At 35.9% G+C, this 16388-nt stretch overlaps 1 protein-coding gene across 1 annotated transcript in view; it reads left to right on the top strand.

Moving 5' to 3' along the window:
- TM9SF3 (transmembrane 9 superfamily member 3) overlaps positions 1-15764 on the top strand; it is a 59002-nt gene extending 43238 nt beyond the window's left edge. The window contains exons 10-15 of the mRNA XM_086379329.1: positions 3929-4068; positions 6897-6965; positions 9838-9984; positions 10436-10519; positions 10647-10723; positions 14401-15764. Of these exons, the coding sequence (XP_086235455.1) occupies positions 3929-4068; positions 6897-6965; positions 9838-9984; positions 10436-10519; positions 10647-10723; positions 14401-14468 (585 nt within the window). The 3' untranslated portion in view covers positions 14469-15764. The remainder of the gene's footprint in view (positions 1-3928; positions 4069-6896; positions 6966-9837; positions 9985-10435; positions 10520-10646; positions 10724-14400) is intronic.
- The last annotated feature ends 624 nt before the right edge of the window (positions 15765-16388 follow it).

Genomic DNA, 16388 nt, shown 5'->3' with positions numbered 1-16388 from the left:
AATTTTTATATACGTATAAAGGTATAAAATGTATAAGTAGAAAAGGAGTGATAAAAATTGTCTGCTCTGAGCACATGTCAAGGAAATACCTAAACATAATGACTGAGAAGATGATGTATTTTCTGAGAATCACCTTGTGCTAAGTTGATTCAGTTGTGTCCAACTCTGCAACCCCATGAACTGTAGCCCACTAGGCTCCTCTGTTCATGGGATGTTCCAGGCAATACTGGAGTGGGTTGCTGTGCCCTCCCCCAAGGGATCTTCCCAACCCAGGGATTGAACCTCAGTCTCTTATGTCTCCTGCATTGGCAGGAGGGTTTTTTAATCACTGGCACAACCCGGGAAGCCTGAGAATCACCCCACCTGTAAGCAATTACTGTCTTTCATCCTCAGACAGTGAAATCTATATCCTTTAGCATTCCAAAATAGCACATTTTAGCCTGCCTTTTCCCTTTCCATTTCACTCACACCACAGATTTCCTTAAAAGGCCAGTTTGGAGACAAAGATAAAATAATATTCACAATCTTGACTTGTGACTGAGATTGAGAATACTTGAGCAGTTGGTACATCTTCGGGATATTAAGGAGTACGCAGTTTTTGTTTCTAACTTGTTCTTCTTGTCGCTAGGGGACGCCCTCAACCTGGAGTGAGTCCTTCCTTTCCTACTCCCTGTTTTCACTTTACATTGATCCATGAACAAAGGCAAGAAGCTCTAAGGGAAGGCCCTATATTAGTTTGAGTTCCAGGGTTTTCACCAGTATTTTAGGCTAATAATTTTTTAACTCTTAGTTGCTAAATTTCAAGTTAAATGAAAGCTTAATGCAGAAGCCCAAGAAAGAAAGCAGATAATAAGCATGATTCTATTAATATAAATAAATTTTGCTAATTCAGTACTTAACATTTTAAGTTTAATGAAGCCAAGAAAATTGTGATGAATGCAGACCTAATATCAAGGGGTAAGATAACATTCTTCTTTAGTAACCAGTTTATTTGGTTGAGTATCAGTACTGAGAAAAATTCTGACTTCACAGATGATTTAGTTCCCTGTGACTCTTTTTTTTTTAACAGCTCGCCTTGCAGTCTCAGAGTATTTCTTCAAGTAAACTCATCCAGAACTAGGACATAAAGGAGCAGGAAATTGGTTTTACAGTTTAGTCACTAATAGTTTCCAACATACTGCTCGCATTTTTACCATGTATTAAAGTCAGGAAAAGGGGGAGGGGGAATTAAACAAATATAAACAGTTGATAATGTCTTGAGACTGTTTATAGGTTCCTTTATTGACTGTTGTTAATGCTTTGACTGAGCACACAGGCAAGGTATGCCTTCACTTCACCTGCCACCTAATTGCGTATGACATGCATGTACTGTAGTGCATTTGCTTATAAAGCTTTTAATGAGCAAATATGTGCAGGCCAGAATTGGCTGGGAGTGGGGTATGGGAAGGAAGAACAAAAGACCAGTGTAGGCCTTCCTAATCAGTGATACATTTACTAGGAGTCCAAAGATGTATATATACAGAGATAGTAGAAGAAACTTTATTCTGAAGTTTGCGTGAAATGAGTTAACCTGATTGTGGTATCCAGGTATTAATATTTGGTATAAAATGAATTTGAGTCTGTTTATTTAGTTGTTCGGAGAAGGCAGTGGCACCCCACTCCAGTACTCTTGCCTGGAAAACCCCTTGGGGGGAGGAGCCTGGTAGGCTGCAGTCCATGGGGTTGCTAGAGTCAGACACGACTGAGCGACTTCACTTTGACTTTTCACTTTCACTCATTGGAGAAAGAAATGGCAACCCACTCCAGTGTTCTTGCCTGGAGAATCCCAGGGACGGGGGAGCCTGGTAGGCTGCCGTCTATGGGGTTGCACAGAGTTGGACACGACTGAAGCGACTTAGCAGCAGCAGTAGCAGCATTTTGTTGTTGTTATTCTTTATTTTTATTTTATTTTTATAATTTATTTTTAATTGATGGATAATCGCTTTACAACACTGTGTTGGTTTCTGCCATGCATCAACTATTACTCAGCCATAGGTGTACATCTGTCTCCTCCCTCCTGACCTTCCTCTTGCCTTATTTTTTTTTTACAGTTAAAAATAATTTTTTTAAAAAGCTATTTTCAAAAGGATATTCAAATCAAGTGCTTGTGGAATTCCTAACTAAGACTTTTTTCAGCAGGACTTGAGGGTTCTGTGGAGCAGATGGAAACTGCTTTGCTAGACCATGTCATCCCACATGTGAATGTTTTCTCAACAGCTTCTCTTCAGGCCTTGTTTGAAATTAGAGTTCTGGTAAATTAGGGAAAATATGTAGGTCTCTATTTACAGTGTTTTAATATTTATGAATTTTATATATTTAATGGTAGCAAAATAATAATTTAAAAAACAACAAAAATTGAGACAGAATTCAACCCCTAAATATGGGATATGTATAATTCACAATATATCCTAGTATTTAAAATATCTTTAAAACATCTGCCTTTTTTTATGTTTCACCTTTTCTTATTATTCATATAAGCAAAAATTCATATTATTAACAGGTCTATACGGAGATACCACTGATTTGAGTTTCTAAGTCTGAGCTTTAAAATGGAATGTCAGAACTCTTAACTCTCCTACTTTTATACAAGTTTTGCTGGGCTTCCCTGGTGGCTCAGATGGTAGAGTCCGCCTGCAATGCAGGAGACCTGGGTTTGATCCCTGGGTTGGGAAGATTCTCTGGAGGAGGACATGGCAACCCGCTCCAGTGTTCTTGCCTGGAGAATCTCCGTGGACAGAGGGGTTTGGTGGGCTACAGTCCCTGGAGTCACAAAGAATTGGACACGACTTGAGCGACTAAGCACTACCTGAAAGGAAAATGTTGATACTCTTTGGTTTGTTTGAATACATGCAAGCACACATCAGGATATAATGAAGATGTGGAGTTTTCAGTAATGTTGCTTCCAGGTAGATTCTTTCCTTCTCATGTCATCACTGTGGATTTTCTACCCCACACCTCTTCATTTCTCTCACAATTTTCTTCACAATTTCCATTCAGCTTTTCTCTCACTTTTACTTTTTATTTATTAGAACCCCAAAATATGTATTTGAGAGATACTAGAGGTGATTCAGTTCTGTTTCAGTTCCAGAAGTTCAGAGTGAACTAATCCTAATTTACATGCTGGCTGGAAGGAACTTGAGTGTGTCTTCGTACGAATACAAGTTTATATAAAAAAGAAGAAAAACATCACAAAAATAAATGCTTCCTTAACTTTGGTTCTAGAATCTCTGTATGGTCTCCCCTGTAATGTTAGACTTTGGATTACTAATAGGCAGAGAAATACTCATTTTAGTAATATACTGTATGCATAAATAGTGATGTTCTCTTATTTGTAAGATCCTAAGGCACTGTAGAATAGAAACGAGCAGACAGAATGAGACAGGAGGTCTGAATTGAAATCTTAGTTTGGCTGCCTACTAAACTGTGTGATCAAGGGAAGTCATGTAGCCTCTCTGTCTCATTTTCTTCACCTGGGAAGTAGGAAAATAACACTTGTAAAGGTCCTTGAGCTTATTAGGAGCTCAGTGAAGTGCAGGCAAGTAAATAAGTTGGTTATAATGATAAAAGATAAAGGATATGATAAAATCATGACAGCTGAAACTGAGAGAAAAAAGGACTGTGGCAGGGGCAGTGTGAAAGAACAGGAAATAACAGGAACCACAGTTGATAGGAAATACGGTTTAACTTGTATTTAGTTTAATTCTAATATTTTAAAGCACATTCTTTTCCTATTGCTATTAGTATGTATTCTGCACAATTTTAACCCATTTTGAATTTAAACATTTTCTTTTATAATCAAATTGCATTTAAATTTTTCTATCCTTTTTATTTGTTTTTGTTAATATTATTGTTCTCTGAGTAATCACACACATCTTAATTTAATTTACAGGTGGCTGTTTGTTGCATCTGTTTTTTTGTCATCCTTCCTCTAAATCTTGTTGGTACAATACTTGGCCGAAATCTATCAGGTCAGCCCAACTTCCCTTGTCGTGTCAATGCTGTGCCTCGTCCCATACCGGAGAAAAAATGGTAAAGAGAATGTTAAATTTTTTTGATTGCTTCTCACAGTATATAAATTCTTAAGGCTATTGCATATACATAACTTTTAGAATCGGCATGTATTTATAAGTTTAAACTTAACATTTGTCTTTTTCTTTCTCCTTCAACTTATATTGTTAGGAGTGGTAATAAATGATATCTTTATTTTACTTTTTGAATATTAGTGCCATTCACAGAGAAATCAAATGCTTTGGTCAGTACACTATTTCATAGAGGGGGATAGAACCTAATGCAGCAGCTGTTGTATTACTGCAGCCTATAAACCAAATCTGTTTTTATAAATAAAATTTTGTTGGAATATAGCCACGCCTGTTTGTTCCCATATTGTCTGTGATTGCTTTTCCACTATAGCATCAGAGTTAAACAGTTATGACAGACACCAACCATTATCACCTGTAGAACAAGAAATATTATCTGAGCCTTTACAGGAAAAGTTTGCCAACTCCTGGCTTACAGTTTCAGTGTCCTTTCCACATTTTTTATTCAAAACAAAATTGACACACATTTAGCCATATATATTTTGAATCAGGTGAGAGATGAACTGGGGCTTCCCAGGTGGCACTAGTGTTAAAGAATCTGCCTGCCAATGCCAGAGATGCGAGAGGCCAGTTCAATCCCTGGGTCAGAAAGATCCCCTGGAGTAGGAAATGGCACCCCACTTCAGTATTCTTGCCTGGAAAATTCTATGGGCAGAGGAGCCTGGCAGCCTCCAATCCATAGGGCCACAAAGAGCTGAATGTGACTGAGCACATAATTTACTGACCTACATTCTTTATCTTCACTTCTGGGATAATATAGTAATCTCTTAGATACAGTTTGTCATTTTATGCACAGAATGTGTTTTTGAGGATCTCCCATAATTCAAGGTTTAATCCTGACAAAAGGTGACAGGTATTTCTGTTTAACAGCTAAAGCTATTCTTCTACTGCAGTAGTTTATAGTTTATAGTTCATTTAGTCAGCTTTGAAATAGTGATTCTTGATGGATTTTTAACTTGAGATGGTTTATATTTTTTCAACCTTGGACATAAAATGAGATATCACTAATAGATTTCTAATTTTTGTAATTCAAATTTGAATAAAATGTGAACTCACTGTGTATATGTTTTGCCCTTTTAAATTAGTATATTGAATGGTTTAGTGCTGATTTATGCCATTCTGCATTCTTTATTTTACTAATTCTTCTGGACATAAATAGAACAATCTTACTGCATATTTTTTTATTTCCCATCTCGTTTAAACAGCTGTATGGTAGACTCTACATATTCATAATAGGGGATATATATTGAAATGCTTCTGTTCATAGATATTTTGCTATATTATAAATATTACTTATTTTCAAGTACTTATACAGTCTTTTGAAGACCTGGAGGTATGTAGACATTTGTAGAAGTGGAAGCTGGATAAAATAGCCCCATAGTTTAAAGGAGAATGATCTGTTCTAGTCTTAGGAATTATACATGTTCTTTTTTTCCCCTTTTTTTTTAGATTAGTGCTTATGAGAACGTCTGTAGTCTGTGTTTTAAAGTCAGTTTTATCTTCTTCAAATTCAAGATTAGCCTGTTAAAGCCCATTGATATCCTGATCTTCCTTCACTCATTACTGAGGAGGATAAGATTAAAGGAAAAGCCTAGTCAGAAATCACAAAAGTTCCTCTGGGTCACTAGGCTGGTGAAAGAGAGGAAGGAGTAACCTGTACCCTTGCTAACCATGGGTCACATTTAGGTGTAGGAAAAGCTCATGTGTCTCTTCATTTTCTACATGTCATTATATGGGAACCGAAATCCATGTCCTAGATCTGACAGGCAAGTTGTTTTTAACCTCTGTGGATCTTGACTTTTTATAAAAGAAGGAAAGGAGACAGGATAAATGATCTTTAATTTTTTTTTTCAACTCTCAAACTCATTTTCTTCGTAATTTTGTAGTTTGTTCATGTCAGAAATGGTAGTTTGCTGTCTTTTATGTGCTGTGGACTGTGCCAGGCACTGGGAATACCTAGATGAATAGCTTCTGCCTGCCAGAGTTTATAATCTAGTGAGTAATTATATAAGTAATTAGTATAGTATAGTGTGGTAAGTGCAGCCTTGGAGTTACGTTCAGGAGGCAGTGGAAGAACGCACCTCTGCCTGGGAGACTTGGGAAGGGCTTTATAGGGAGAACACTTGAGCCAGTACTTGCAGGAAAAGAAATATGAGACAAGGGAAGGCATTCAGGGTTGGAGAATTACTGACTGCAATCAGTAAATATTTGTTGAGTGAATGAATGAGGTTTGAATTTTATTTTTGAGTCATTCTGTGATTCCTTTTATAACTTAGAACTCATAATACTTGAATAGTATAATTCAAGCGAAAAGGAAATACTGAACCAAGGAAAGCGTGAGCAAAGATACTGGCAAGGCCGCAATTTGGGAAACATTATTTCAGATGGGGGAGGCAGTTTCAAAATTTATATTGGCTTTCTGTAAGTAAAGGACTACAATTTTTAGAAGTTACTGGGAAGTATAGATCAGGAGGAGAAAGAGCTTTTCTTGAGTTCTGCCAGTAGCAAGAATTTTTGTTCCTGAAATTCTTATCTTGGGCTTTAATGCCCAAAAGAATTTTAACTATAAAATTCTAACTATGGCTAATTTGAAATCCCCTTTCAATATTGTGCCTCTTTGAATTTTTGTTTTTCTCTTTACTGGCTTATTTCTGTCCTTTAGATTATTTTTAAGTACCAAGTATTCTGATTCCTGTTATCAGAGTTAATATAATGTGGAAATCATACTAGAAGTTTACTGTTAATTTTAATATTTTCCAGGTTCATGGAGCCTGCAGTTATTGTTTGCCTAGGAGGAATTTTACCTTTTGGCTCAATCTTTATTGAAATGTAAGTTTTGGCAATGTATTTATGTTTCAAGAGATTTCATTGTAATAAGATACAGGAGAGATAGGAGTTAGGGTGGCTCCCCCTTTCCTCGCCCAGAGCCCTGCTTAGACGCTCCTCGTAGGTGCTTTGGTGAAGCACCTGTCATGGTGTGTCATGACTGTCCCTCTACTGATGTTTCTCACTAAACTCATCTCCTTGAGGGTAGAGACTAATTCTGTTCTCACTGTTTCTCTAATATGTGTAGCGCTTCTGTAAATATCTGTTGAAAGAATGGGTAATAGATAAGGTAACTAACAAGCAGAAGGGAACAAGAAAAAGAAAAGAGGTTAAAAAAAACCCTTTTTGTTTTAATGATTGCTTCGTGACATTGTACAGGAGACAGGGATCAAGACCATCCCCATGAAAAAGAAATGCAAAAAAAGCAAAATGGCTGTCTGGGGAGGCCTTACAAATAGCTGTGAAAAGAAGAGAAGTGAAAAGCAAAGGAGAAAAGGAAAGATATAAGCATCTGAATGCAGAGTTCCAAAGAATAGCAAGGAGAGATAAGAAAGCCTTCCTCAGTGATCAATGCAAAGAAATAGAGGAAAACAACAGAATGGGAAAGACTAGAGATCTCTTCAAGAAAATTAGAGATACCAAGGGAACATTTCATGCAAAGATGGGCTCAATAAAGGACAGAAACGGTATGGACCTAACAGAAGCAGAAGATATTAAGAAGAGGTGGCAAGAATACACAGAAGAACTGTACAAAAAAGATCTTCATGACCCAGATAATCACGATGGTGTGATCACTTACCTAGAGCCAGACATCCTGGAATGTGAAGTCAAGTGGGCCTTAGAAAGCATCACTACGAACAAAGCTAGTGGAGGTGGTGGAATTCCAGTTGAGCTATTTCAAATCCTGAAAGATGATGCTGTGAAAGTGCTGCACTCAATATGCCAGCAAATTTGGAAAACTCAGCAGTGGCCACAGGACTGGAAAAGGTCAGTTTTCATTCCAATCCCAAAGAAAGGCAATGCCAAAGAATGCTCCAACTACCGCACAATTGCACTCATCTTACACGCTAGTAAATTAATGCTCAAAATTCTCCAAGCCAAGCTTCAGCAATATGTGAACCATGAACTTCCAGATGTTCAAGCTGGTTTTAGAAAAGGCAGAGGAACCAGAGATCAAATCGCCAACATCCGCTGGATCATTGAAAAAGCAAGAGAGTTGCAGAAAAGCATCTATTTCTGCTTTATTGACTATGCCAAAGCCTTTGACTGTGGGGATCACAATAAACTGTGGAAAATTCTGAAAGAAATGGGAATACCAGACCACCTGACCTGCCTCTTAAGAAACCTGTATGCAGGTCAGGAAGCAACAGTTAGCACTGGACATGGAACAACAGACTGGTTCCAAATAGGAAAAGGAGTACGTCAAGGCTGTATATTGTCACCCTGCTTATTTAACTTATATGCAGAGTACATCATGAGAAACACTGGACTGGAAGAAGCACAAGCTGGAATCAAGATTGCCGGGAGAAGTATCAATAACCTCAGATATGCAGATGACACCACCCTTATGGCAGAACGTGCAGAGGAACTCAAAAGCCTCTTGATGAAAGTGAAAGAGGAGAGTGAAAAAGTTGGTTTAAAGCTCAACATTCAGAAAACGAAGATCATGGCATCTGGTCCCATCACTTCATGGGAAATAGATGGGGAAACAGTGTCAGACTTTATTTTTGGGGGCTCCAAAATCACTGCAGATGGTGACTGCAGCCATGAAATTAAAAGACGCTTACTCCTTGGAAGGAAAATTATGACCAACCTAGATAGCATATTCAAAAGCAGAGACATTACTTTGCCAACAAAGGTCCGTCTAGTCAAGGCTATGGTTTTTCCAATGGTCATGTATGGATATGAGAGTTGGACTGTGAAGAAAGCTGAGCGCCGAAGAATTGATGCTTTTGAACTGTGGTGTTGGAGAAGACTCTTGAGAGTCCCTTGGACTGCAAGGAGATCCAACCAGTCCATTCTAAAGGAGATCAGTCCTGGGTGTTCTTTGGAAGGACTGATGCCAAAGCTGAAACTCCAGTACTTTGGCCACCTCATGCGAAGAGTTGACTCATTTGAAAAGACCCTGATGCTGGGAGGGATTGGGGGCAGGAGGAGAAGGGGACGACAGAGGATGAGATGGCTGGATGGCATCACTGACTCGATGGACGTGAGTTTGAGTGAACTCCGGGAGTTGGTGATGGACAGGGAGGCCTGGAGTGCTGCAGTTCATGGGGTCGCAAAGAGTTGGACAAGACTGAGCAACTGAACTGAACTGTGTAGTGGAATTAGAGGAAAGGATCTTTTTTGGTGTAAAATCATAGTGCCCTTTCTCTTGCAGTCCTGTGAAAATGACATCAAGCTTTCTTAGGCTTTCTTTTCCTAATTATTTTTATTTTTCTAATTTTATACATTATTATCATATCAAACCTTTTTAAAAAATTTAATTGGGTGTTTTATAAACTGCATTGCTTGTATAGTATTGTATGTAGAAAAAAATAAATGAGAATTCATTTTTAAAATATGAATTTTTAGCTATTTTCATTTTTCTTTTCCACAATACACTCGTAAAGCTTCAAATTTATTCAGTTTACTTAGAGATGAATACCCTACCCTGCTAATGAATCTGTTCTTGACAGATTATCTAAGAAAATATTTTTGACGGAATTGTAAATGATTTAATGAAAGGGGAGGAAGGGAAACTGTTGAGAAAGTTGTTTGAAAGAAAAATACTGAGATTTAAGTGATAACTAAGGTGCAAATGAGATTTAGCAAGAACAGGGTGAGTTTTATGAATAAAGACTGGAAAACTATGTCTGTGTTGGGTTGCATTTAGGTATTTCATCTTCACCTCTTTCTGGGCGTATAAGATCTATTATGTCTATGGCTTCATGATGCTGGTGCTGGTCATCCTGTGCATTGTGACTGTCTGTGTGACCATCGTGTGCACATACTTTCTACTAAATGCAGAGGATTACAGGTGGTGAGTACTTACTTCTGGGAAGAACTTCTGGGGACCATATAATTTAAAATAAGATTGCATTTGAAATGTATCACGTGGAGTAAAAATCTATATACAAATTTTCTTAAGATAGTGTAGGAGTTTTTTCAATTATAAAAATACTGACGATTTTAGAGAAAAAAATAGTATCAGTCAAAAAAATTGGGAGTATTAATGAGGGTCACTATTTTAAACATGAGGAGACATTTGAAAAAGGAAATGGTTTATTTAGGGTCATTTATAATCGGAAATCTGGCAAAATTTAGGATCTCTCCTTCCATTTCTTAGGCTTTCTCCTTGTTGATATATTTAAATGCCAATATACATGCATTTGTTTTTAAATATATAGAATCATAAAGGATGTTTTTATAAAATGCTTTGCTTTAAAATCTTCCAGTGCCATCCATTCAAAAGAGTTCCTTTTTTTCTTCAGGCAATGGACAAGTTTTCTCTCTGCTGCATCCACTGCAATTTATGTTTACATGTATTCCTTTTACTACTATTTTTTCAAAACAAAGTAAGTGGAGACATTTTCTCATTTTGTATTTTGGAAACTAAGTTTATCATTTTAAATGCTAGGATTTAGGCCTTATGTTGAAAGTAAAAATGGATATACTATATATAAGTTTTTGGTTTTATTTCAGGATGTATGGCTTATTTCAAACATCATTTTACTTTGGATATATGGCGGTATTTAGCACAGCCTTGGGGATAATGTGTGGTAAGTTCTGAAATTCTTGGAATATCATGAGTAAATCTGAGTGTTTCTGAATCAGAAAAATACAGTAATTGGAAACTGAGAAATAACCTTCTATTGTTTGATCAGGAACACCAAAAGAAGCTCAAACATCTGATTTCAGTCCTTTTAACTATTCCTCAAAATCTAATTTATTAACTCTCTGATTTCTTTAATTTCCTGTTTTTAATAATTGTGTATAGCACTATTTCCCATACCACAATTAGTTTTTCATTCATGTTGAGAATTGCCTTTTTTTTTAATAAGCTTAGATTTTTTGGAACAGATTATTGTGTAAACAAGTTAAGGTTTTGGCCGAATGATTTTTGTTTGGAAGTTTCTGTTCCCCTGTTCATTGAGGTAAAAGTGTCCAGGAGGCAGCACAATTGACTGATTATGATACACACTTGGGTGCTTGCAGACTGAGCTTACGTTCTGGCGGTGCAGTCTGTGGTTCTATACCTTGATCCAATTCCCCAAGGTCTCCAAGCATCTATAAAAGGAGGATAATATCACAGTCTTCCATTAAATGGAAGAGGTAATAGTTTTCACCATAAATAGCGTGTATAGTACATATGAAATAGCTAGAAAATGAAGAAAACTTTTTAGAAGCATCATGAAAAATGGAAAAGACATGGTCTGGAAAGCCTAAGAGACCTGGAGTAAATCTCCATGCTGCCACTTAACCTTCTTTGTGGCCATGGGAGGGCATATTAACCTAAGTCTCATTTTCTAATCTATAAAATGGGCATATCTTTCAGAGTAATTATCTGTAATAGTGTCATGTGTATAAAGCAACAGGTATAATGCAGGCCTGTTACTAGGTGGTGAGACATATGAGACGTGATGGGGAGTTTTGGGGAGGAGCAAGACTTTGGGGGGCCAGTCTTGATTGTGAATCCTAGTGCCCCTACTTAATAGCTAAATTTTTTGAATGCTTTTCCTGTTGAAATTTCATCTTGCTGCCTGACAGTCCTGGCACGTTTACAGTTCCCTGCTGTTCTGGCAATGTCCCAGCATTTATTCTTTAATGGGTTTATATGCCTTTAGTGCTAATCTGTTTTTGTCGGGGAGGGGAACGAGTTCACACTGAAAATGATTAAAATGTCATCATAATACAAAAATTACACGTACTCATCGGGTTATGTTGCTAATATGCTTTTTCAGTCAGTAATTGAAAGAAAAAAATATTTTTGTTTAATGTAGGAAAAAATAATTATGTGAAGGGGAAATAATTAGATTGCTGCAGATTTTATGTTTTGAGCATGGCATTTTAGTTTTAAAAAAAATTAAGTTTGGTGTTACTCCCAAGACATTTATTTTTCTAGAGAGCATATTCAGTCTCTTCCTTTTATAAAGTAATATTTTATAAGATTATTCTTGATACTCATAAGATTAAGAAAAATGATTCTCTAGATTGACCCTATTTTGCTTTTAAGCATATCTCTGCTCAAAAGGGAACAATATTTTAAAAGTCTCGCAAATTGAATTTGCTTATTGGACTAGTACTGTATTATACTAGTTAAATTTTTGATTCTACCTAAAATTTTACAAATACTTTAAATTAAAAAGAATTCAGGTTTTTAAAATTGAATGGTTATTTCCAATTATCTTGTAAGGACTTGTATATAGCTATTTTAAAATGAATTACCACTATTTTCAAGTATAATAAAATAATTTAATATTTAAAAATAAGTGTCTTTATTACAAAAATAGGTTTCCTTTATTGTCTGGGTGGGTTTTAAAAATATTTTCGATATTTTATTATGGGGAATTTTCAAATATATACAAAAAGAGAAACAGTAGTATATATGTAGTGAGTCCTCATGTACCTAACACACCTAACATCAGTAATTGTCAGCTTTTAGCCAGTCTTGTCTTATTTTTGTTTCCACTTTACCTCCTTTTTTTCTGATGTAAATCTCGAACTTCATGTCATTTTAGCTGTAAATATTTGTGTGTGTGTGTGTATGCATGTGGGTATATCGATACATCAAATGTGCAGTGTTTATATAATTATTATATAGCTATAATATATAAGAATGCAGTTATATAATATATATATATATAATTTCCTAATGTGCTCAAAAATTCACTTAGTATTCACTTTTATCCCACACGTCCTCATTTCTTTTTTAATACAGTTTGCATCAAGATCCAGTTAAAAGTCCATGCATTGCTTGATAAAACTGTCTTTTAAGCAGCTTTAAATCTATTGACGTTTACTCTCTTTTCCCTTGCAGTTACTTAAGAAACTTAGGTTTTGGTTGGTTGGTTTGTTTGAAATCCTGTTGAGTTTTTCACACTCTGGGTTAGGCTGATTGTATCCCTAAGGTGTTATTTAATGTTTCTCTGTGTGCTTCCCCCCATATTTCCCGTAAAGTGGTAGTTAAATCTATAGACCTGATCGTACTCAAGAATACTTGTCCAAGAACACTTAACACGTGTTTTGTAAACTTTTATAAGGAGGCACTTAAATGTCTGATTGTCTCTGTGAGGGTAGCAGCCGTTGATAATTATTGCCTAGTTCTTCCATTAAGTCATTAGTGGTTACAATATTCTCATTCCATTGTTCCTTTTATATTTATTAGCTGGGACACTTCTCTAAGGAGAAACCCTTTCATCAGCCATTTGGTTCCCTTGAGGTACAGTTTTCATATGTATAGGAAAGGCAGAAAGACTTATTTTTTCCTTGCTTACACCAGTTGGGTGAATAAAAGTTAGTTCAAGTTAGTCAGTTAGGTGTATGTGTGTATCATTAACTCATGGAGGACTGACTTTTAGACTTGATGGTAAATTCCTAAATCTAGTGTAGAATCTTCTCTATCATACGAATGACCACCTGTCTTGTCCTAAAGATCTCTTAGTATTTACAGTAAAGAACTATACAGTTCATTCATTCATTCAACAAATATTTATTGAGTATCTTATCATGTGCCGAGCACTTTTTAAGGGCCAAGAGGCAGAAACTTAATTTAACAAAACAGATTAATTTAACACCCCTGCTTTCTGGTATTTTGGGCCCTGTTTGAGGCTAATTATTTCAAAAATAGCATTTCAGGATTCCTGATCTACTTATCTGTGTCTCTCATCCATGCCCTCAAATGCCTACCTTTCTACCAATCACAGCTTCTACAATTTAAATGTAAAAAAGAAGCCATCAGAAATGTGTCCTCTCTAGAGCTTCAGATGCTGTTGGGCCATGGGTCTCAGTCCTTCCCTGAGAGAACCCCCAGTCACTTCTTACTAAATTATCCATAAGTGTATCATATTGTTTGGAGAACATGTTAGTATTGTTTTAATAATCTAGAATAATCTATGCTTAAATTTTTAAAAGACTTATTTTTTTCATTTAATGAATGTCATTCTGAAATTATTCTCTTTTTAAGAGATCATTTTAATTTATATAGTTCATAATTCATGTAATAATTGATATTTAACTATAAAAATGTTACATCAGGCCACACTTGGTATATGACAGCAACAGGTGATTTGCAAAACAAGTGACACTATTTTAGTAAGTTTAGGGAGGATGCTAACATTAGATGTTATCTTGCAAAAAGAATAACTTTCTAGAGCAGAGAGCATTTAGTGTGTGTTTGTAAATGATGGGTACTGCTCTGTGTGTATTTGTTTCAAAACATCTTGTTTTATCTTTACAGGAGCAATTGGTTACATGGGAACAAGTGCCTTTGTCCGAAAAATCTATACTAATGTGAAAATTGACTAAAGACCCAAGAAAGCCTGGAACTTCGGATCAATTTCTCTTTCACAGGGGTGGAACTTGGACAGCGGAAAAAAAAAAGCGCAAGAAGATTTGGGCTTTAACTCTGGGTACTTTGTGGGTCTCTTTCGTGGATGGCTTAAGTAACATCTATTTCCATTGATCCTAGGTTCTTACTGACTGCTTTCTCCAAATGTTCACAGCAAATGCTTGGATTTTATGCAGTAGGCATTACTACAGTACATGGCTAAACTTCCCAAAAACTAGCTCATTAAAGATGAAATAGACCAGCTCTCTTCAGTGAAGAGGACAAATAGTTTATTTAAAGCATTTGTTCCAATAAAATAAATAGAGGGAAACTTGGATGCTAAAATTACATGAATAGAAATCTTCCTGGCACTAGTGTTTCTACAATACTGAAAAATGATGTTCCAGAAAGATTACTTTTTTCTCTTATTTTTACTGCCATCATCAACCTATTGTGGGACATTTTTATATATTGAACCTGGGTTCTTTTTTGACCTGCTTTCCGCGCCCCCGCCCCCCCCCCCCCCAATTCAACTGCATCTTTTTTTTTTTAAAGAGAAAATTTAAAAATATTAAATCCTGCATGTAATATATCTGCTGTCATCTTAGTTGGACCAACTTCCCATTTATTTATCTTAAAACTATACAGTTACATCTTAATTCCATCCAAAGAAGATACAGTTTGAAGATAGAGGTGTACTCTCTACAATGCAATTTACTGTACAGTTAGAAAGCAAATTGTTAAATGGAGAAGATATTTGTTTTTATTAAACATTTTGAGATTTAGATAAACTACATTTTAACTGAATGTCTAAAGTGATTATCTGCCCCCTCCCCCCAAGTTAGTCTTACATCTTTTTTGGGTTTGAATGAAGGTTTTACATAAGAAATTATTAAAAACAAGGGGGGGTGGGTAATAAATGTATATAACATTAAATAATGTAATGTAGGTGTAGATTCCCAAATGCATTTGGATGTACAGATTGACTACGGAGTACTTTTTTCTGATGATGATTGGTGTAGAAATGTGTGAATTTGGGTGGCTTTTTACATCTTGCCTACCACTGCATGAAACATTGGGGTTTCTTCAAAATGTGCGTGTCATTCTTCTTTTGGGAGGGGGGATTATTTTCTTTTGTTTTTCTTCTGAGACTCCCAAAAGGAGCCAAATTTGTAATTTAGAAACATTTAATTTTGTTAATCCTGTCTGGGGCACTTAAGTAACATCTAAAGCATTACTGCTTTAGAATGTTAAAATAAAATTTCCTGACCAAATTGTTTTGTGAAAATACATGTGTTTGCAATTTGAAGATATCTTTTCAAAAGACAGTATTACTGAATGCAGGGTTGTTTTTTTTTTTTTTATCATGCTTTTCTGATACAAGGGACCCATACTTTAAAATCCCCAATATTGCTTTCATCTAGATTATCCAGTGCAGTCACAAAATGAATGAGAAGCCCTTTGAATGAAATTGTGGTACAAAATCTGTTCAGGTCAGTGTACTGTGTAAAGTGGGGGTGGGTAAAAGTGGTCCGTGTACTAGAGGATGAGCAAATAAAGCTTACAGTTTTCTAAGAGAAGTAATTTTAATTTTGAATACATCTTTCTGGAACAGTCCATAATGTGAAGTTTTCCTAGAACCATTGAGTTTCTAGTTTAATAGTTTGCTATGCAAATGACCACCTAAAAACTATACTGTATATTGGTATTTTTAGAAAGACTCAAAACATTTTAACCTTAATGTATTTAAACCTTAACATGAAGTTCATGCCATTCAGAGTTACATAAGGTGTTTTCATTGCAAAATACGTTTCTGTACATTAATAGACTGCATCCTATAATGTAGCATTAAAGACTATAAAGAGTGGCAAGTTTGATTTCTTACCACTTAAGTATGA

Source organism: Bos grunniens, chromosome 26 (genome assembly GCF_055505025.1).
Source record: "Bos grunniens cultivar Pamir isolate PY7600 chromosome 26, Bosgru_T2T1.0, whole genome shotgun sequence".
Lineage (NCBI taxonomy): Eukaryota > Metazoa > Chordata > Mammalia > Artiodactyla > Bovidae > Bos > Bos grunniens.
This window is presented reverse-complemented; position numbering and strand designations above follow the sequence as displayed.